Source organism: Salvelinus namaycush, chromosome 42 (assembly GCF_016432855.1).
Source record: "Salvelinus namaycush isolate Seneca chromosome 42, SaNama_1.0, whole genome shotgun sequence".
NCBI classification, from domain to species: Eukaryota; Metazoa; Chordata; class Actinopteri; order Salmoniformes; family Salmonidae; genus Salvelinus; species Salvelinus namaycush.
In genome coordinates, this window is record NC_052348.1 from 12,387,774 (window position 1) to 12,410,989 (window position 23,216).

General features: G+C 44.3%; 1 protein-coding gene across 1 annotated transcript in view; it reads left to right on the forward strand.

Moving 5' to 3' along the window:
• The window catches only part of LOC120034956 (mineralocorticoid receptor-like), a 94,664-nt gene that overhangs the window by 62,288 nt on the left and 9,160 nt on the right, over positions 1-23,216 (forward strand). The window contains exons 3-6 of the mRNA XM_038981673.1: positions 7,584-7,700; positions 8,642-9,001; positions 10,861-11,005; positions 18,100-18,230. Of these exons, the coding sequence (XP_038837601.1) occupies positions 7,584-7,700; positions 8,642-9,001; positions 10,861-11,005; positions 18,100-18,230 (753 nt within the window). The remainder of the gene's footprint in view (positions 1-7,583; positions 7,701-8,641; positions 9,002-10,860; positions 11,006-18,099; positions 18,231-23,216) is intronic.

Below are 23,216 nucleotides of genomic sequence, written 5' to 3' on the forward strand. Positions count from 1 at the left end.
AAAGCTGGGAAGTTCAACCTGTAGGGGCGGATGTAGTTGCCATGGTTACTGGGTTAACCTTTAGGATAGGCGGTGAGTCAGGTCAGTCAGGTGACTTTATAAAAACAGCAAATCATGCGTACACCGTTGTGACAGACAGGGCAGTTGGGAAATCCAAGAGGGTTGTATATGTGTAACTATTAGCCCCAGAAACAGGTTCTGAAGCACTTTCTGATTTGGTTCATTTGGAAGAGAAGTCACGTTTGTTTTGGCCCGCTGCCGGAAATGTTCATTTTCAAAACCGCTCTATAAAAGAACGCTGCTCCTTCCTTCCAAATAGAAATCAGTTATATTGTCTTTCATGTTCTTAAATGTATGTCAACTGTAAAGTATTTTGTCTGTAATGTCTTTTTCGCTATGTGTTGGACCCCAGTAAGACTAGCTGTCACCATTGGCGTTGACTAATGGGGATCCTAATAAATCAAATGATGGAGGTCCAAGAGAACATCGGCCACTAGATGAGGCGTGTGTGAGAGGGGAGGATGGAGAGGTAGGTTAAAGAATGGGGACTATACCTTCATGTTGAAATAAAACCACATTAGAATGGGGACTTGATATAGACTATACCCTTCATGTTGAAATAAAACCACATTAGAATGGGGACTTGATATAGACTATACCCTTCATGTTGAAATAAAGCCACATTAGAATGGGGACTTGATATAGACTATACCTTCATGTTGAAATAAAGCCACATTAGAATGGGGACTTGATATAGACTATACCTTCATGTTGAAATAAAACCACATTAGAATGGGGACTTGATATAGACTATACCTTCATGTTGAAATAAAACCACATTAGAATGGGGACTTGATATAGACTATACCCTTCATGTTGAAATAAAACCACATTAGAATGGGGACTTGATATAGACTATACCTTCATGTTGAAATTAAACCACATTAGAATGTCCCGGTGAGAGAATAATGACCATGGAGATATGCAAGGCTGTGAGCCTGGGGTAAAATAACAGAAGTTTGAGATAATAGGGGAGTAGATGGGAAACCCAGATCAACTTGGTTGGTGGGTGCCTATTCCCTCTCTTTGAATACAACATGTATAGAGTGTGTGTGTTTGAATGACTTCCTCAAGGTGTACCATGAATCTAATAGGAACGTGTTGAGAACTTCTATTGAAAAATACCACTCTGACAGACGTCGTCACTGACAACAAATTAGTGCTTTTCCTTCTGAGCCTGTGTCAAATTCTCCAGCGTTTTTTTATCTGGTGAAAGCCATTTAGGAGCTGACTGCCTTAATCCAACAACAGTCGTTACACAGCTGTATGCAGCCATGGTGGCCCATGTCAAATGTGTTGGATGTGTGGTTAAAGAAATTGCCTGGCTAGAATAGACATACCACTGGCAGGATTTCTGTTGTTGTCGTTGTGTGTGATGCTCGGTAAACACTAAATATAGCCTAGCCTAATGACACAAGTGTCTTAGACAACGCCTCTTCACTCAATGCGGGACAGATATCGGACAACCTATGACCACGAAACACGAGCCACGGTCTCAAGTTCAGACTATTTAAATAGGAACTGCTTAAAGGCTGCAGTACTGTATGGCCTAAACCTGAATCTGTGGAGGACATGGGCCTCTCAGACTCTTCTTTCAAGGACGTTCTCAGAGTTGTTCAAAAGGGTCTCCCATAGGGAGACATAGTATTCCCCACATAGTAATATCCCCATAGCTGTTTTATGCTCCAGTTGACAGGCAGGGTCCGCTCATAGGCCGGTTGCCAGATTTTGATGTCACAAATACAGCAAAAAGGAGACATCAATGGAGTCCATTCAGGAACTTCCTTGGTTGCCATATAATGTGATGTTCCATGTAATGTGAGTTCTCGCTCCTGGAGCTGGTTGAGCACTTACTGTAGTAATGTAGCCGTAGCCCTTTTAAGATGATTGCAGGAGATTTTATATTGTATTTAAGTATAGTATTATAGAAAGGAAACTATGTACAAAATGTGTTTTTGGTATCATTATAAAAAGTATAATGTTGATTTGATCTGTTCCATGGTATATGAAAACATTATGATGTAATAATGGTCCACCATGTCCATCAGTGCACATTCACATTCTAGGAATGCTTTTATGGAGTACAAATCGAGTCAATGGTTTCTTGGATTAAATCAAATAAATGTTTATTTGTCACATTCGCCAAATACTGCTTACTTTCAAGCCCTTAACCAACAATGCAGTTAAAAAAAAAATTATTAAAAAAAATGGCAGAGTTAAGAATAACAAATAATGAAAGAGCAGCAGTAAATAACAATAGCGGGGCTATATACAGGGAGTACCGGAACAGAGTCCATGTGCGGGGACACCGGTATAGAGGTAATTGAGGTAATAGGTACATGTAGGTAGAGTTACTAAAGTAACTATGCATAGATAATAACAGAGAGTAGCAGCAGTGTAGAAGAGGGGGGGGGGGGGGGGGGGGGGGTGGCAATGCAAATAGTCTGGGTAGCCATTTGATTAGCTGTTCAGGAGTCTTATGGCTTGGGGGTAGAAGTTGTTTAGAAGGCTCTTGGACCTAGACTAGGTGCTCCAGTACCACTTGTTGTGCGGTAGCAGAAAGAACAGTCTATGACTAGGGTGGTTGGAGTCTTTGACAATTTTTAGGGTCTTCCTCTGACACCGCCTGGTATAGAGGTCCTGGATGGCAGGAAGCTTGGCCCCGGTGATGTACTGGGCCGTGCGCACTACCCTCTGTAGTGCTTTGCGGTCGGAGGCCGAGCAGTTGCCATACCAGGCAGTGATGCAACCGGTCAGGATACTCTTGATGGTGCAGCTGTAAAACCTTTTGAAGATCTGAGGACCCATGCCAAATCTTTTCAGTCTCCTAAGGGGGAATAGGTTTTGTCGTGCCCTCTTCACAACTGTCTTGGTGTGCTTGGACTATGTTAGTTTGTTGGTGATGTGGACACCAAGGAACTTGAAGCTCTCAACCTGCTACACTACAGCCCCGTCGATGAGAATGGGGGCGTGCTCAGTCCTACATTTCCTGTAGTCCACAATCATCTGCTTTGTCTTGATCACGTTGAGGGAGAGGTTGTTGTCCTTGCACCACATGGTCAGGTCTCTGACCTCTTCCTTATAGGCTGTCTCATCATTGTCGGTGATCAGGCCTACCACTGTTGTGTCATCAACTTAATGATGGTGTTGGAGTCGTGCCTGGCAGTGCAGTCATGAGTGAACAGGGAGTACAGGAGGGGACTGAGCACGCAACCCTGAGGGGCCCTGTGTTGAGGATCAGCGTGGCGGATGTGTTGTTACCTACCCTTACCACCTGGGGGCGGCCCGTCAGCAAGTCCAGGATCCAGTTGCAGAGGGAGGTGTTTAGTCCCAGGGTCCTTAGCTTAGTGATGAGCGTTGAGGGCACTATGGTGTTGAACACTGAGCTGTAGTCAATGAATAGCATTATCACATAGGTGTTCCTTTTGTCCAGGTGTGAAAGGGCAGTGTGGAGCGGAATAGAGATTTCATCCTCTGTTGATCTGTTGGTGCGGTATGCAAATTGGAGTGGGTCTAGGGTTTCTGGGATAATGTTGTTGATGTGAGCCATGACCAGCCTTTCAAAGCATTTCATGGCTACAGACGTGAGTGCTACGGGTCGGTAGTCATTTAGGCAGGTTACCTTAGTGTTCTTGAGCACAGGGACTATGGTTGAAAATGTCAGTGAAGACACTTGCCAGTTGGTCGGCGCATGCTTGGAGTACACGTCCTGGTAATCCGTCTGGCCCTGCAGCCTTGTGAATGTTGACCTGTTTAAAGGTCTTACTCACATTGGCTACTGAGAGCATGATCACGCAGTCTTTCGGGACAACTGGTGCTCTCATGCATGTTTCAGTGTTACTTGCCTCGAAGCGAGCATAGAAGTTATTTAGCTCGTCTGATAGGCTCATGTCACTGGGCAGCTCTCAGCTGTGCTTCCCTTTGTAGTCTGTAATAGTTTGCAAGCCCTGCCACATCCGACAAGTGTGTGTAGCCGGTGTAGTACAGCCGGTGTAGTACGATTCGATCTTAGTCCTGTATTGATGCTTTGCCTGTTTGATGGTTCGTCAGAGGGCATAGCGGGAACTCTTATAAGCTTCAGAGTTAGAGTCCCGCTCCTTGAAAACGGCAGCTCTACCCTTTAGCTCTGTGCGAATGTTGCATGTAATCCATGGCTTCTGGTTGGGGTATGTACATACAGGCACTGTGGGGACGACATCCTTGATGCACTTATTGATAAAGCCAGTGACTGATGTGGTGTACTCAATTCCATCGGAAGAATCCCGGAACATATTCCAGTCTGTGATAGCAAAACAGTCCTGTAGTTTAGCACTGGTGCTTCATGCTTTAATTTTTGCTTGTAAGCAGGAATCAGGAGGATAGAATTATGGTCAGATTTGCCAAATGGAGTGCGAGGGAGAGCTTTGTACACGTCTCTTTTTTCCCCCTCTGGTTGCACATTTATCATGCTGATAGAAATGAGGTAAAACTGATTTAAGTTTCACTGCATTAAAGTCCCAGGCCACATTAAAGTCCGCCTCCACGTTTTCCTGTTTGCTTATGGCGGTATACAGCTCATTGAGTGCAGTTTTAGTGCTAGCATCGGTCTGTGGTGGTATGTAGACAGCTACAACAAATACAGATGAAAACTCTGTAGGTAGATAGTGTGGTCTACAGGTTATCATGAGATACTCTACCTCAGGCGAGCAAAACCTTGAGACGTCCTTAGATATCGTGCACCAGCTGTTGTTTATATATATGCATAGGCCCCCGCCCCGTGTCTTACCAGAGGCTGCTGTTCTGTCCTGCTGATTGAGTGTATAACCCGTCAGCTGTATGTTCTTAATGTCGTCGTTCATCCACGACTCGGTGAAACATAAGATATTACAGTTTTTAATGTCCCGTTGGTAGGATATATGTGCTTTCAGTTCGTCCCATTTATTTTCCAGCGATTGAACGTTAGCTAGCAGGATGGAAGGCAAAGGCAAATTTGCCACTCCTTGCCTGATCTTTACAAGTCACCCTGATCTTTTTCCGCGAAATCTCAGTTTCCTTCTCCAGCGAACGCTGGGGATCTGGGCCTGGTCGGGTGTCTGTAGTATCTCCCTCCCGTCCGACTCAATTAAGAAAAACTCTACGTCTAATCTGAGGTGAGTAATCGCAGTTCTGATGTCCAAAAGCTCTTTTCGATCATAAGAGACGGTAGCAGCAACATTATGCAAACAACGCAAAAAAACAAACATAATAGCATGGTTGGTTAATTAAGAGCCGATTAGACGGCAGCCATATGCATATTTATTATAGTGGAGGACTAGATGATGAATCTGGAAATGGGGAAATCTGTTGGAGTAAGTTGAGTTTCTAAGTATGTGAACGAATAGATTCTCTGTAGAGCCGATGAGGATAAACAATATTTGTCCTGTTCATATAAAGTGTACGGGGCGAAATCCCATCACTTATCAGCAAACACACCTTTTGTAAATGTTGAGAAACATAAAATCCACACTCACCCACCAATACATACAGGAACAAACAAAATACTGTACATGTACACACACACAATTTGGAGTGTGTAACTTTCTGACAATGATTAACAGGATTCATGGGAATGAGCTGGACACTGGATAGAAGCGCTCCAAGACAAGTTTTTATTTTTTCCGAGTCTGAACCATCCAGTGAGGGGGCGGGAAGAGGGCAGGAGGGGGGGTGGGGTTAGCGTTGTGCGTTTCCTGTGTCGCAGTTTACTGTTTTTTAGAGCAAGAAAAATGGGCTTATGTAAGAGTCATGTGATTTAGACAGAAATAGTGGAGGACTGGAGGGAGCTAGACCTAGCTACAGCTGCTGCCTCTCCTCCCTTCTCTCCTCCACTCCTCTCTCTTCTCCTATCTCCTCTCCCCCCTCCCCTCCACTTTCCCCTGGCAGAGATCAGACTACACACACACTGTGCAGCTTGACACACACACACACACGGTATGGTCACACATACTGTACATTGACGCACAGACATGCATGCATGCACACAGAAGGCCAATGCAGCAATACTCTTGCATGCCAACACTCCCACAAACTTACTCAGAAATGAGTATGCATGCAGGTACGCACGTACAGTAGGCACTCACACAAAAACACACATGCATGTACCAGTGGAGGCTGCTGAGGGGAGGACGGCTCATAATAATGGCTGAACTGGAGCAAATGGAATGGCATCAAACACCTGGAAACCATGTGTTTAATGTATTTGATACCATTCCACTGATTCCGCTCCAGTCATTACCATGAGCCCGTCCTCCCCAATTAAGGTCCCACCAACCTCCTGTGGCACGTACGCACACCCCCACTTACGTAGACACTCAGACTTTGCCAACATCAGATGAAATGTAATGAACTAATGTCACTGTATCCTGTTTTCTGGCTGTACTCTGTGCATCTCGCTTGGCCACTTCCTGTGGCTGTGACATACCATAGTGAAGGTTTTCGGGCCATAGCTCGGGTCAGTGTGTGTGTGTGTGTGTGTGTGACAATCACGGTGTTTGTGTGTGTGTGTTGCTTCCGTGGTGCGGTGCAGGCGCGCTGAGCTGGCCGTCCCTGGCCTGGGGAACGAATGTGTGTGTGGGTGCGTGTGGCATTCTGAGGCTGGCGGACGTGTAGAGAGGAAAAGAAGAGAGGGGTGAATAGAGGAGAGGAAGAGGAGGAGGAGGAGACGTACAGTGCTGGTCCAGTGGAGCGGAAGCTGGCTCTCTGAAACAGGAGATCATTTGGTTTAGCTGTGGGCTAGGCAGGGAGGCAGAGGGGGATTCTCTGCCTGTTAGCGTCACTGTCAGAGACTGGAGCAGCCCAGGCACTAGTCAGAGAGAGAGAGAGAGACACACACACACACAGGCATACACACACACAACCGATGCCTCAGCCAACCACACTCTAGTGTTTAGATAAAGTACCCATGTACCATACAGAGACACCATTAGTGACTATTTATAGTTCTAGTGGAATAATCCCATTTGATGTTATGTGCAGTCAATTGTAAAGCCTACGTTTCTATGGATGTAGTATTCATATCATGAGACCATACTGGCCAGTTGAGGAAGTCCTCAGTATATGTACTGTATATGTCTGTGTGCAAGAATGGCTTAAGGTATCAAGATTTCTTGGAATTTTAGGTTGTTACAGTATATTATGGAAACACTCCAATGCATTTGAGTACAGATGTAGGATCTTAATTTGAGCCAGTTTGCTACAGCAGGAAAATAATCCCGCTAACAGGATATGTCAACGATTATGTTGATTATAATTAATGGACATTTTTGTAGGGGTTGATAAGTTGTTCGTAAGGGAAAATCAAGTCTGAAGTGTCAAAGTCTAAATATCTTCAGAAGCATTTTTAAACATTAAGTACACAACGTTTTCCTGCAATAGGGTGATCAAATTAAGATCCTACATCTGTAAGGTATCCTATTGTCCTCCATATGTTTCAGCTTCCTGCTGTCTTGTCTCTCAGCGTTTGGCTCACTATTAAACTTCCTGTCTTCCTGTCTGTGTGTGTTAAGGCCAGCACAACTACCTGTGTGCCGGAAGGAATGACTGTATCATCGATAAGATCCGGAGGAAAAACTGTCCGGCCTGTCGAGTACGGAAGTGTCTCCAAGCCGGGATGAATCTCGGAGGTACGGAATCATAAATGCCAGACATCCTAAATCTGAACCTATGCATCTGAAATAACACCCTATTCCAAGGGAATGTGAGCTTTCTAGGACTAAGGGCTATTATTGCTGAGCGGCCAATCAGATTCCTAGTCTGATCATAGGCAGGTTCAATGGCAGGAACCTGTGAAATATGTCGGTGCCCCGACTAGTCGTAGAACCGTAAAAACAAAGTTAACAGCGTTAGTGTGTGGAGTCAAATTGTCGTCGAATCGGTGCTACTTTGAGACGTTCTGTATCATTACAGAATACACAGCCAAGTACAGTTTACAGGCCAGTATTAACGTGTGATACAGAGTTTGGATACTGCCAGGGAACCAAAATAGACTTGCTTATACAGCAAAAGAAGGTTTTCCGTTTTACCGCTATTGCAATATACAGAACAAATGTTTTCCTTACTGTACTTTGTCAAAGGTGGACAGTCTCCAAATCCTGATTCACTTCCTAACATACTTTCCCCTAAAGTTACAACGTCCCTGGAGAGAGGCAGAAAACAGTTCTGTTAGGATATCTTGAGTACTACTACATCTGACAAACAGAAATCAAAGTGCCGATAGAATATTTTATTTGAATTTTTGATTTAACCTTTAACTAGGCAAGTCAATTAAGAACAAATTCTTATTTTACAATGACGGCCTACCCCAACCACACCCTCCCCTAACCCTGACGATGCTGGGCCAATTGTGCACCGCCTTATGGAATGGTCAAAATGACAGTTAGCTTCCAAAAGTCCAACAATTGCCAAACAAAGTTACGCTCAAATTCAGCTTGAATATTTGTAGCTACTTCAGTACGTACACTTTACATGCTCTCTGTCAACAGAACATTTTGAAACACCACAATGCAGAAACATCATGATAAGTTCTACTTTAAGTTGGAGTGTCATTCTCTCTTCCTCCCTACAGCGCGGAAGTCTAAGAAGCTAGGCAAGCTGAAGGGTGTGAACGAAGACTCGACCCCCACCAAGGAGGGGGGGCAGACGTGCCCTGGATCTGGAGGTGGAGGGGGGTACTTGTCCTCAGGTGAGAAGGAGCTGAGCACCAGCCCCACTAACGCCCTGGTGCCCCACGGCCCTGGAGGTGGGCTGGTGACCCCCTACCTGCCCCCGTCCATCTGCAGCGTGTTGGAGCTGATCGAGCCAGAGGTGGTGTTTGCGGGCTACGACAACACCCAGCCTGACACCACCGACCACCTGCTGTCCAGCCTCAACCAGCTGGCTGGGAAACAGATGATCCGTGTGGTCAAGTGGGCCAAAGTACTTCCAGGTTAGAGTGAGATACAGTATCTTCCTTTTTTTTCTAATTTCTTTGGTGGAGGCCAAACTCCTTCCAGGTTAGACAGACATGGGGGTTCTGGATGGGATTTGGCAGTACGGATGTAAGGAAGAGTGGGTTATCTTCCTTTCCTATACAATAATATCTTTGAAGGGACATCTGAAACAGATCAATGTCTAGAGTCAACTTGATCCCATTCCGTTCTAAATGCTTGGGGGCAGAGACATGGGTAAATCTCTTGAGTGGGCGTATTAGCTGTTAGGAGAAATCACTATCATGTATTTTATACTCCAGGGATATTTTGACATGGTGTGGTATTATTAACATTTGCGTCTTCTGAATATATTCGGCAGTAATTTTCCCGATCTCGTTAGGAAATTATTCTGCAATGCTTTAATGAGATTAGCGATAGCATCCTATTTAAAGCGAAAATGCAATCAAGATTTAAGATTTGGGTAACAGAGCTAATTTACATCCATCAGCCTTTTATAAATAATGTAAATCGAACTCGTTTACGCAAAATTTTACTTTAATATACCATTTGTTTTTTAAAGAGGTGAGTAAGTTCCTAAAAACTGTCAGTTGGTGAAATATTCAAAAGATGCCTTACAGGCTTACAGTCACCTCTTTGATGCTGTTTAATTTGCTGTATTGCAAATATTTGATACCTCTTCCAGGGTGTCTGCTTGCCGTATCCGGACGTATAAATAGAAAGACACAGTAGGTGGAAACCAGCCCCTCTCTCTCCCCTTTCCCTCTCTCTCTGAGTCTCTCTCTGACTTTGAAAGTTCCACTGCATTCAGTTTACATTTGGACTTAGCTCTGCTAATAAAAGCTCAGAAGCTCAACTCCAGAAGACTCGCACTAATAAGGCAGACTGCTTTGCGCTACATGGCTGCTGTAGACTATAAACAAGCCTTGTACTGTACTGGACAGTACAGTGCCACAGTACACAGGAAGCCTAGTATATGCTGTGAGCAGCATCCTGTACTGTAGTCACTGTAAACACTATTGACTTGTTGAGTGTCTTCAGTCTTCAAGCACTTTGATGGGCGACCCAAAAGTTAATATTTTAATAAGCATCTTAGACCCAGCTATAGATTCTTCCAGGGAGCACCATTGATGTACAGTAAGCCAGTTATTTGAATCAAGAGCTTTGAGTACTTTAAAAAACGCCACAGGCGTAGCCAGCAATACAACCCACACACTAATTCAACAATGAATTGATACCGTGACACATCGCGGGCTTGGCAGCGGTTGCATGGCTGATGACTGACATGCAAAGCCTGGAATAGTACCTAAGCTCTGATAAGTCACTTTCAGTTGCAGCATTCGCATCCTCGTTGGGACTATGCATTATAGAATGAGGAAGAGTTTATATGTAATGTTCTGTATAAAGTTGGAGTGAGAGATTGGCAACTTTCCCGTTAGTCTATTTAAGGGACCACATAGACAACAGGCCAATAATTAGAAGCCTTGGGAGATTTTGTGTAAAACAACACCGGGCAAATACTCTGCAGCGGTTTGTTCATGTCTGAACAAATATTAGTGCTGCTAGGCACCTTGCCATATGCGTATACAGTACACACACACACACACACGAGAGAGAGAGGAAAGACTGGGTGAATGCCTCATGGGTTGTTGTACCTGTATCTCTCTAGCTATGTCACTGGTCCTGCATTAACTACTGTACTCAATTTAAGACTCACTACCTCTCACCGTTTCCCTTCTCATCAGCCCCGTCGATTCAATTCAATAGCCTTCATTAACAGTGGACTTCAGGGACTTTCATTGCCAAATCAAACATGCAGGAACATATCACATCAATAATGGTCCTCTCTCTCTCCCAGGTTTCCGGGGCCTGCCCATAGAGGACCAAATCACCCTGATCCAGTACTCTTGGATGTGTCTGTCCTCCTTCAGTCTCAGCTGGAGGTCCTACAAACACACCAACGGACAGATGCTCTACTTCGCTCCCGACCTCGTCTTCAACGAGTAAGTCTGTCTACCACCGACCTAGTCTCGCACGCCACACTTTACAGATATGCAGTATTCAGAAAAAAAAGTTATAGAGTTCCAAACAAAGCCAAACGTCAAGTTCATAGTTCCTCTTACTTCTCTCAGAGTGACGACGGGCTTGAAGAAACTGCTCAGTGTCTTCTGACTGATAGTCGGCTAACCCTGCTCCCTAAAGCAAAGGCTTTTGTACCTCTAAACAGCTCCTCGATCCCCAGAGCACAGTTGATCAGAGCGGAGCGAGGAGTCATGGGGCATGTGATACACTCTAATATATTTGAACAGAAGGAGGAAATGTATATGGGGCAGCTGCGTATTGGAGCTGTGGTGCATGACTGGTGCATTGAAGTGGAGGGTAATGGTATGGGACCTGGACAGGGCCAGGGCAGAGGGAGAATACTGGCCCCTACAGGTGGCTGGGGAAAGTGCATCAAGCCCAGATGGAGTGTAATTGATAGTTGGCTTGTTTGATTTTGTAAAAGGACTTCAATGCAACGTTTCCTGGCACACACACGAAAAAGACAGACAATAATGAAGTCATTGCAGAGACAAAGTATGCTGGGATACAATGTCATTACATGTAAAGTAAAATGAGAAAGTTACATTCTATCATTGAACTAATTCCCTCTATGATCATAAAGTTACCTACAGTAGATGTCTTCCTAAGCATGTGCTGCTGATACATATTCTAAGAACTTCTGAAACGCCTGTGTGTGACAGATGGTCCAGGTATTCTGGGTGACGATCCCCATGAGACGTATCCTACACCAACTTGATTTACTGCATGGCCTGGATGTCGACTGGAATGTCCACAGTGCTCTGTCACGAAAACCTGCATGTCACCCTAGTGTCCCCACTATCCCCAGTGTGTCAGTGACTGACCATGGTATCAGGCCAAGGTCCCCAGTTAGGAGGAAGGCTATAGTATGTCCCTGTAGAGATAGAGACGTATAGAGAAACTAATCTGTCTGTCACTCTATAGCGCCGAGTAGAGAAACTAACCAGCCTGTCACTCTATATCGACGAGTAGAGAAACTAACCAGTCTGTCACTCTATAGCGCCGAGTAGAGAAACTAATCTGTCTGTCACTCTATAGCGCCGAGTAGAGAAACTAACCAGCCTGTCACTCTATATCGACGAGTAGAGAAACTAACCCGTCTGTCGCTCTATATCGACGAGTAGAGAAACTAACCCGTCTATCACTCTATAGCGCCGAGTAGAGAAACTAACCAGCCTGTCACTCTATATCGACGAGTAGAGAAACTAACCCGTCTGTCGCTCTATATCGACGAGTAGAGAAACTAACCCGTCTGTCGCTCTATAGAGACGAGTAGAGAAACTAACCAGCCTGTCACTCTATATCGACGAGTAGAGAAACTAACCAGTCTGTCACTCTATAGCGCCGAGTAGAGAAACTAATCTGTCTGTCACTCTATAGCGCCGAGTAGAGAAACTAACCAGCCTGTCACTCTATATCGACGAGTAGAGAAACTAACCCGTCTGTCGCTCTATATCGACGAGTAGAGAAACTAACCCGTCTATCACTCTATAGCGCCGAGTAGAGAAACTAACCAGCCTGTCACTCTATATCGACGAGTAGAGAAACTAACCCGTCTGTCGCTCTATATCGACGAGTAGAGAAACTAACCCGTCTGTCGCTCTATATCGACGAGTAGAGAAACTAACCAGTCTGTCACTCTATAGCGACGAGTAGAGAAACGAACCCGTCTATCGCTCTATAGAGACGAGTAGAGAAACTAACCCGTCTGTCACTCTATATCGACGAGTAAAAAAACTAACCCGTCTGTCGCTCTATAGAGACGTGTAGAGAAACTAACCCGTCTGTCGCTCTATAGAGACGAGTAGAGAAACTAACCCGTCTATCACTCTATATCGACGAGTAGAGAAACTGACCAGTCTGTCGCTCTATAGAGACGAGTAGAGAAACTAACCCGTCTGTCGCTCTATAGAGACGAGTAGAGAAACTAACCTGTCTGTCGCTCTATAGAGACGTGTAGAGAAACTAACCCGTCTGTCGCTCTATAGAGACGAGTAGAGAAACTAACCCGTCTGTCGCTCTATAGAGACGAGTAGAGAAACTAACCTGTCTGTCGCTCTATAGAGACGTGTAGAGAAACTAACCCGTCTGTCGCTCTATAGAGACGAGTAGAGAAACTGACCAGTCTGTCGCTCTATAGAGACGAGTAGAGAAACTGACCAGTCTGTCGCTCTATAGAGACGTGTAGAGAAACTAACCCGTCTGTCGCTCTATAGAGACGAGTAGAGAAACTAACCCGTCTATCATTCTATAGAGATGAGTAGAGAAACTAACCCGTCTGTCGCTCTATAGAGACGAGTAGAGAAACGAACCCGTCTATCGCTCTATATCGACGAGTAAAAAAACTAACCCGTCTATCACTCTATATCGACGAGTAGAGAAACTGACCAGTCTGTCGCTCTATAGAGACGTGTAGAGAAACTAACCCGTCTGTCGCTCTATAGAGACGAGTAGAGAAACTAACCAGTCTATCATTCTATAGAGACGTGTAGAGAAACTAACCCGTCTGTCGCTCTATAGAGACGAGTAGAGAAACTAACCAGTCTGTCGCTCTATAGAGACGAGTAGAGAAACTAACCAGTCAATCGCTATATAGAGACGAGTAGAGAAACTAACCCGTCTGTCGCTCTATAGAGACGAGTAGAGAAACTAACCCGTCTGTCGCTCTATAGAGACGAGTAGAGAAACTAACCCGTCTGTCGCTCTATAGAGACGAGTAGAGAAACTAACCCGTCTGTCGCTCTATAGAGATGAGTAGAGAAACTAACCCGTCTGTCGCTCTATAGAGACGAGTAGAGAAACTAACCAGTCTATCACTCTATAGAGACGTGTAGAGAAACTAACCCGTCTGTCGCTCTATAGAGACGAGTAGAGAAACTAACCTGTCTGTCGCTCTATAGAGACGAGTAGAGAAACTAACCAGTCAATCGCTCTATAGAGACGAGTAGAGAAACTAACCTGTCTGTCGCTCTATAGAGACGAGTAGAGAAACTAACCAGTCTATCACTCTATAGAGACGTGTAGAGAAACTAACCCGTCTGTCGCTCTATAGAGACGAGTAGAGAAACTAACCTGTCTGTCGCTCTATAGAGACGAGTAGAGAAACTAACCAGTCAATCGCTCTATAGAGACGAGTAGAGAAACTAACCCGTCTGTTGCTCTATAGCGACGAGTAGAGAAACTAACCCGTCTGTCGCTCTATATCGACGAGTAGAGAAACTAACCAGTCTGTCGCTCTATAGAGACGAGTAGAGAAACTAACCCGTCTGTCGCTATATAGAGACGAGTAGAGAAACTAACCTGTCTGTCGCTCTATAGAGACGTGTAGAGAAACTAACCTGTCTGTCGCTCTATAGAGACGAGTAGAGAAACTAACCAGTCTGTCGCTCTATAGAGACGAGTAGAGAAACTAACCCGTCTGTCGCTCTATAGAGACGAGTAGAGAAACTAACCCGTCTGTCGCTCTATAGAGACGAGTAGAGAAACTAACCAGTCTGTCGCTCTATAGAGACGAGTAGAGAAACTAACCAGTCTATCACTCTATAGAGACGAGTAGAGAAACTAGCCTGTCTGTCGGCCTATAGAGACGTGTAGAGCAAAGAAACTAACCTGTCTGTCGGCCCATAGAGACGTATAGAGTAGATAAACTAACATGTCTGTCGGCCCATAGAGACGTATAGAGTAGATAAACTAACCTGTCTGTCGGCCTATAGAGACGTGTAGAGCAGATAAACTAACATGTCTGTCGGCCTATAGAGATGTATAGAGGAGATAAACGAACCTGTCTGTCGGCCCATAGAGACGTATAGAGTAGATAAACTAACCTGTCTGTCGGCCCATAGAGACGTATAGAGTAGATAAACTAACCTGTCTGTCGGCCCATAGAGACGTATAGAGTAGATAAACTAACCTGTCTGTCGGCCCAAAGAGACGTATAGAGTAGATAAACTAACCTGTCTGTCGGCCTATAGAGACTTATAGAGTAGATAAACTAACATGTATGTCGGCCTATAGAGACGTATAGAGTAGAGAAACTAACCTGTCTATCAGCCTATAGAGACGTGTAGAGCAGAGAAACTAACCTGTCTATCGCTCTATAGAGACGTATAGAGTAGAGAAGCTACTCTGTCGCTCGATCCGTCTATCGGCCTACCTTTCTGTCTGCCCGTTTATCTTTGTCTTATGGTCTGCCCGTCTGTGTCTGCCAGTCAGTTAACAGCATCAGTATATCAAACAATCCATACTTTTTCCACATTTGTTCATCTAGTCCTCGAGGAGGAAGCAGTTTGTTCATCTCTAGTCCTCGAGGAGGAAGCAGTTTGTTCATCTCTAGTCCTCGAGGAAGCAGTTTGTTAACTGTATGGTTTCCATGGCTCCTTAGTGACTTCCTTGTCTTGACATTGTTGAATGAATTGATTGGCTTGAGCTGGATAGTCCGCCCACTTGGATTTTTCGTCCTAATTTAGTTAGGTCTACTGATTGAGAGAGAACAAAAAAAAGACAAATGTGCTCTTGATGTCAAAGACAAATACATCTAAATTAAAGAGCAACTGCCTTCAAAAAGCAACGAATCCCTTTGAAAACTATGTGGCATCGATATGAGCCAGAAACGGTTATTCTAGTGTCAAAATTGTCTACAATGTGTAAATAGGATAATTTTGGTCATAAAGTCAGTCTCGTCTTAAATGGAGTTTGGAACATCTGTGCATCACAACATGTAAATGAAGGTTGGGTTTTGATTTGGCGATTTGTCCATTTTCCCACTAACACGGGGTGAACAGCTGCAGTGATTGCTGTCTATCCAATAGCATAGACAGTGAGACAGACCTACCCAGCAACTCCGACTTTGTTTACATAAGACAACACATCACACATTATTTACTTGAGAAATACTGCACCAAATACCTTAGTTAGATGTAAAATTGCACTACTAAAACATCATTGGCATAAACGTAAAAATTTATGAAAGATTTCTTGAGTTCTTAGATTTATTCTGGGGATTATGAGGAAATTAAATAGGCTTCTGCGTCTACAGTGTTTCATGGGGGACAAACGTCATTTACCAAATGCAGAATTGGTCAGGAACACACTTCCAAGACTGAAATCTCATCTTTCTAATGAGCAACAGAAAAAACACACATGCCAATCTGTGTTCAGTGGCTCTTTAAACTTAATTTATGCATTAATGTTTGATAATAGCTTGCAATAGCTCTATTAAAACGATTGTTCCAACTTTTGGGCCCGTAGTGGGTGCATCTAGACCTAAACTGTAGCGATTGACAGAGGAGAAGGGTCAAGAAGGTCATGCAAAGTTCCGTCTCGACCCAAGAGGACAGAAGATAACGAGGTATAAACAAGACTCTGAAAGACGTTTGCCAATAATATCCAGTGACCCCAAGAAAAACAACTCCCAATACAAACTAGTGTATTTTAAGTGGGGGTTATACAGTTGTAGTTGCTTTGTCTATCAGGGATATTCACATTAGTGAAGTGAGTCAGACTTTTTACATTTTTTAAGTCCTCGCTCTTGCTTCCTGAATCTCTCTCCATGGCAACGGTGAGAGCCAGCAGAGAGAAAAACCAGGGGCAGTGGGTTTCTTCTCATTTTGGGCAATGATTCAGCAAAATTGATTTCAGACAAAATATGTAGAGACTTTTTATACTCAGACCCAAGGTTCTCCAAATAATGAAATGCAGTTTGCAGCACTCCAAAACAATGCTACTTCTAAAACACATAAATTTTTCATATGTTCTTAAGTTAGTCAGATAAAGTCAGACAGACAAAAAGAGAACGAGACACTCAGCTAAACCAAGCCTCATGCAGCCAGATGTACATCGTATACAGTAAACTAATTGGACTCATTAGTATTTTAAACCTGCTTTATGCTTATAATGAGAACATATGCACCAATTCTCCCTTGTTGCTGCAAACCTGTTTCAGAATGTTAAGACTGGTTCTATCCACAGAGCAGAATCTCCCTCCTCTGTCCTAGTGTTACGATGCGGTTTCTGCAGTAGTATCACATGAGCTGCATCCCAAATCACACCCTAGCCCCATAGGGCTCTGGTCAGAAGTAGTGCACTAAATAGGGCATGGGGTGCAATTTGCTATGCAGCCCTATGGTGAAGTCCCTTTCAAGTGGAGCCATACCGCTTGCATTTGATTATTCGAGTCTCGACATGATGGGTGATTTAAAGTAGAGAAGGTGTCTTCCAAAACACATAATTCCCTGGGATTTGCAGCATCTGCATAACACATAGCACATTGCTCATTGGCTCTCCCTCTCCATCAGACCAAACCTACTCTACTGTCCCTCTGCCCCGTTGTTGTTGGTTGCCGTTTCTGCACGTTGACAGGATTGAGATCAGCGTCTCTGATATGGTGTGTGAGTGACTATGGTTAGGACGGAGTGTGTATGCTAGTGTATGTGTGTGTTTTCAGGTACCATGACTGGGGTGATGCAGTAAGTCTTTCCCAGCCTTTACACAGCGTACTGAAGCAGCTAAGTCATCTGTGTTGTGTTACTGTGTGTGCAGTGCTCTGCACTCTAGAGGAATTTGGCTCTCAACTCATCCCATCGAGTAGAATAACCATGTGGAAAGATGTTCCAAAGGGTTGAGGCGCAGTAGTATGTGTGTGTGTGTGTGTAGGGGGGAGGATACAAATATGTTGCATGTTATCATGTGGTGGATGGTGGGAAATGTACATATAAGAGTTTACATGGATGATTCACAGTGTTTTGGGGATGTTGGCTGCATTTCATGGACATCTGAGATTAGTTTGGCTGGATACAATACAGTCAATGCTAATGGGAGCTTACTGAGCCATCCCACTTGGCACAGACGTCAATTCAACGTCTATTCCACATTGGTTCAACGGAATTTCATTGAGCTGACGTGGAATTCACTCAAACAGTTGTTTTTAGGAGGTAAACTTACAGCACTGTATAGAGAGAGCAAGAACCAATAGGCCTCAGGCACTGACCAACCATCCTTTCTCCCCCCTCTCCTCCAGGGACCGCATGCAGCAGTCAGCCATGTACGACCTGTGTCTGGGCATGAGGCAGGTGAGCCAGGAGTTTGTCAGGCTGCAGCTCACCTACCAAGAGTTCCTCTCCATGAAAGTGTTGCTGCTGCTCAGCACAGGTAAGTCAGCTGAAGGTGTGTGGAAGGGGGGAGTGTGAGTTCCTTTGCCAGAAAAACATCCAACTCTAAGTGAGTGTGTGCATACAGCAGTGTGTTGTGTGTGTGTGTGTGTGAGAGAGAAAGAGAGTCTATATGGTGTGTGTGTGTTTGTGTTGCACCATTCAACAGCTAGCTGCAGTGAGGTAGTGTGTATCAGCCACATGTCAGTATACAAGCAGGTTGACAGAGTAAATAACAGGTACATCACTTGTCATTTGTTTGCTGAGCTTAGAGTTGGAACACAAACAGGAACAACAATAATAACAGGTATACATACAGGGTCATGTCTATAATAAGCTGGAGTAGTATACATTCTAGGTATGCACGGCAAGCGGGATTGGGTGACACTACAGGATGCAACGATTATGCTATACCCCTGGCATGCAACCTGTCATGACACTAATGTGCCAGAGAGAAAGAGAAGAGAGAGGGCAATCGATGGAGAGAGAGAGCGAGAGGTAAAATAGTGAGAAAGTACACAGAGAGAGAAGAATCTCAGTGTGAGAGAGGGATTTACATTTTAGGCGTTTAGCAGACGCTCTTATCCAGAGCGATTTACAGTAGGGAGTGCACACATTTTTGTACTGGTCCCCCGCGGGAATCGAACCCATAACCCTGCCATCGCAAGCGCCATGCTCTAACAACTGAGCCACACGGGACATAAAGAAAGTGAGACCCCCATATTGTTTCACCATATGGCAACTGAGGACAAGGTTCTTGTTGGCATCCAGCAGTAAATGCAGTCGGGGCAGAGCAGGCAGGCAGAGCTACAGGAGGGCAAGGCTACATAGGCCAGTTATGGGAGCTATTTTGGGGGGCCAGGCTTCAGCCCTCTGCTCTGCTTTGAACTGCCGCCGTGCGGATTTGTAGGAATGTTTATTAGACTTGTTAGGCAGGCAGGGCCTCCGTTCGGAGGATGCTGGGTAGTCTCACGTGGAGCCAGAGGCAGCACTACTCAGCTTTCCATGGATTTCTGACTGATTGATAATGGAAGCCTGGCTAGGAGTGTTGTTAGAGCAAATAGAGCGGAAAATGACAAACTATTAAAGGGATGCTTTGGGATTTTGACAATGAAGCCATTTATCTACTTCTGCAGTCGGATAAACTCATGGATTTACATTTGTACGTCTCTGCATCCAGAGGAAGTTAGAGGTAGTTTCGCGAGCCAGTGCTAACTAGCGTTAGCAATTGCGCCAATGCTAGTTAGCAACTCCCTTCAAACTGCATGGAGAGACAAACATTGTATCCACGAGTTCATCTGGCTTTGGGGAAGTAAATACAGGGCTTCATTACAACAACAAAACATTGCAGCACCTCCACCCTCAAACTACTTCCCGCAGCTATGACCCCTTTAATACAAAATTACGTTATCGACACCTAATTTAGTTGCATATTGCTTTATCTACCTGCAAGGGGCGGCAGGTAGCCTCGAGGTTAGAGCGTTGGGCCTGTAGCCCAAAGGCTGCTGGTTTGAATATTGGAGCCAACAAGGTAAAACATTTTATAATAATCTGTTGATGAGCGCTTGAGCAAGGCACTTAACCCTAATTGCTCCAGCGACACTGGCCATGACCCCACTCGGGATATGCATTAAAAAATAATAATACAAAAATATAAAAAATGTGTACCTTAAATGAAAATGAGATCAATCAATGACATAACACACTTGTGTAATTTGAATTAAATTAGATTTTAGTCCCTAAATTCTAAGCATTCCCAAAGGGCATTGACACTGGCCTGACATAACCTGAGTGTCAGTAAATTAATCTGAAAGCAGGAGTGCTGTTGGAGTGGAAGTGGGACGGTGGGGAGAGGATGGATGGAATGAGAGAGAGAGAGAGGGATAGAAAAACTGACAGCACGAGAGAGCAGGGAGAGAGAGAGAGTAAGATGGAGGAAGAGGTAGAAAGAGAGTGAGAGAAACAGCACAGAAAGAACGAGAGAGCTCTCTGGTCCGTCTGTTGTTGTTGCTGCCTCTTCCCTCCTCATCCTCTAGAGCACAGGTGTCAAACTCATTCCACGGGGGGCCGAGTGTCTGCGGGTTTTCGCTCCTCCCTTGTACTTGATTGATGAATTAACATCACTAATTAGTTAGGAACTCCCCACACCTGGTTGTCTAGGGCTTTATTGAAAGGAAAAACCAAAAACCTGCAGACACTAGGCCCTCCGTGGAATGAGTTTGACACCCCTGCTCTAGAGCCTCCAAAGAGCCCTGCTGTACTTAATAAAGCCCAGTCAAGCACTGGGCAGCACTCCAAAACCTGCTGTTTTTCTCCTACTTCCTTCAAACATGGCCCAAATGGAGGGAGAGAGAGAGCGAGAGCGCTGTGGTGATCTGACTGGTCTTATGTGGCTGCATGAATCTGTCAGAATAGTGTTTTAGTAGCGTCCGTCAGAGATTGCATACTACTGTAGGTCTTCTTGTGGATGATGATATTGAGGTTCTCATTTTAGCATCTCAATCCTTCTATACTGAAGTGACTATGAATTTTATGTTGTTTACTTTTTAGGTTTGTAAAAGGCTATTTCATCCTCTTTTAATATTTGTGACGAACAGTGAAATTAGATCGGATACTTTCGAGACAGAGAAAACATTTCCAGCTACCACCTCCCTCCATATTCTTGAGCACAGACTGTCACCAACTAATGAAGAGAGATAAGGATAATGTGTGTGTGTGATGAGTTATTGTGGAAAGGTGTTTACAGAGAAGTAGTTGTGTGTGGAGCTGTTTTTTGTCTTTGACCTTGGTTAAGGGTTCACTTGACCTGCAGTGTCTCATGAGACCCTGTAGAATGGGTGATATCTGATGAAAACAGATGAACCCTTCGGCTCCACAGTGATAATGTATGGAAACATTATCCTTTAAACAATACTCCGTAATAGAACGCCCCCTAATACCTATTGTGGTGGATGATTGTCATAAAATGGTTTCTAAACTTGACATGCATTAGCCTCGCTCGCTAGCTGGGTGCTACACTAATGGTAGATAACGTGAGTTACCCCACATAAAGTAGTGTTCTAAAACTAGTAAAAAAAAACACTATAATCATGATATAAACCATAATACATTATTATAATCTGATATATTTGTCAGATAGATAATAATCCTTTGAGTGTTATTCATTAGGGTGTGCTGTTTTTGACATTGTTTTATTAAAGGTTTCCGGTGCAACAGGATGCTATATCTTTCTGGATTAGGTTTTATCTAGGAGGATAACAGTCTACAAGCATATTTGTATGGCAGTCTTTATTTATTGAAATACCCTGCATTTCCCTTTGTAAGCCGGTACATCATGGCTTGAATCAAGGCCAAGACACACAGTCAGTGAGGTATGAGCTGGTAAGACTAAAGCAGGAAGCTACATGTCTACCATGTCATGTGTGTTTAACGATTGTGAAAATATCCTATGACACCCAATATAATATATAGGCTATGTACAGAACATATCAGGAGGCAGAAGCAATGCAAGTATTTTTAGGTTGTGAAAAAAAAGAAGAAAAAAAGTACAGGGTTCAACAGGTTGCAATCCTGGGTCATATTCATTAGGGAGCACCGTAGCAAAAGGTTTTGCAATGGAAAATGAAAACAAGCATTTCTTATTGGACAAGTTCAGGTATAGATAGTCCCTCCCTATTTCAGTCAGTTTTCTTCCATTTGGTGCTTATTATTATTTATTAAACCCGGGCTGCTTAAGAAATATGGATGTGCGTGCGTGAGTGTGAAATACGGCCTGGTTGACATCTAGGTTGGGTACCTGCGTTGAGTAATTGCCCCACTTTCTGCCGGCCACGCCCCTAAATGACATTTTCTGCCGGCCAAGCCCCTAAATGACACTTTCTGCTGGCCACGCCCCTAAATGACACTTTGCCGGCCACGCCCCTAAATGACACTTTGCCGGCCACGCCCCTAAATGACACACTTTCTGCCGGCCACGCCCCTAAATTACACTTTGCCGGCCACGCCCCTAAATGACATACTTTCTGCCGGCCACGTCCCTAAATAACACACTTTCTGCCGGCCACGCCCCTAAATTACACTTTGCCGGCCACGCCCCTAAATGACACACTTTCTGCCGGCCCTAGACACTAAATGCCAACTGGAGCTGAATTAAATTAGGGTCAGTGGGGCGAAAACAAAGGGCCCAAATGTGGCACTGGTTTTAGCATGTTCCTGTTAATAAGGGCCACAACACAAGCCGCGAAACAGAAAGAACAGAATCCCTCTCTCTCGCCTTGATGCTTTTCCAGAGAGCTCTCGTTATTGCTTTGTCATTTTTTTGCTCTTGGTCTCTGCTACGTTCTTGGCTAGGTTTGTGTGTGTGCGTGTGTGTCTGCATCTCTCACGGTGTCTATGCCTCTGTGTGTGTGTGTGTGTGTGTCGTGCCTGTGTACGTACGACTCTGAGCATTGCCATTCGCTGAGCGATTTCCTCCAAGATGCAATGCTAACTGACAGGCTCAAGTCCAACTCTTGCCTGTGGCTGTGTGTTCTAAGAAACAAAAAGTCCTGTCAACTGTATTTTCTCACATGGCTCTCAGCTTCAACAGGTGTGTGTTTCTGTCTGGCACATGTTGGTTTGGGTTAAGTCTTCAAATGCAAAGCTTCAAACTAGGCTAATTAAACAAAATCAAATCAAGTGTATTTGTCATATGTACATGACACACATGGTGTACACAGCACAATTAAATGTTTACTTGCAGGTGCACCACATTTACTACAGACAGAGTATAGTACAGATGTAAGATCTTAATTTGAGCCAGTTTGCTTTAGCAGGAAAAATAATCCTGCAGCAACAGGAAGTGTGAATTATGACGTGGATTATAATGAATGGACATTGTTGCAGGGCAGGTAACAGAGCGAATCAGTTGGATGGGCATTTGATTTCTAAAAACGGGCCGTTTTTTCCCAGGAATTGTGTTATTGGGTGTTATAGTAAAGACCACAGG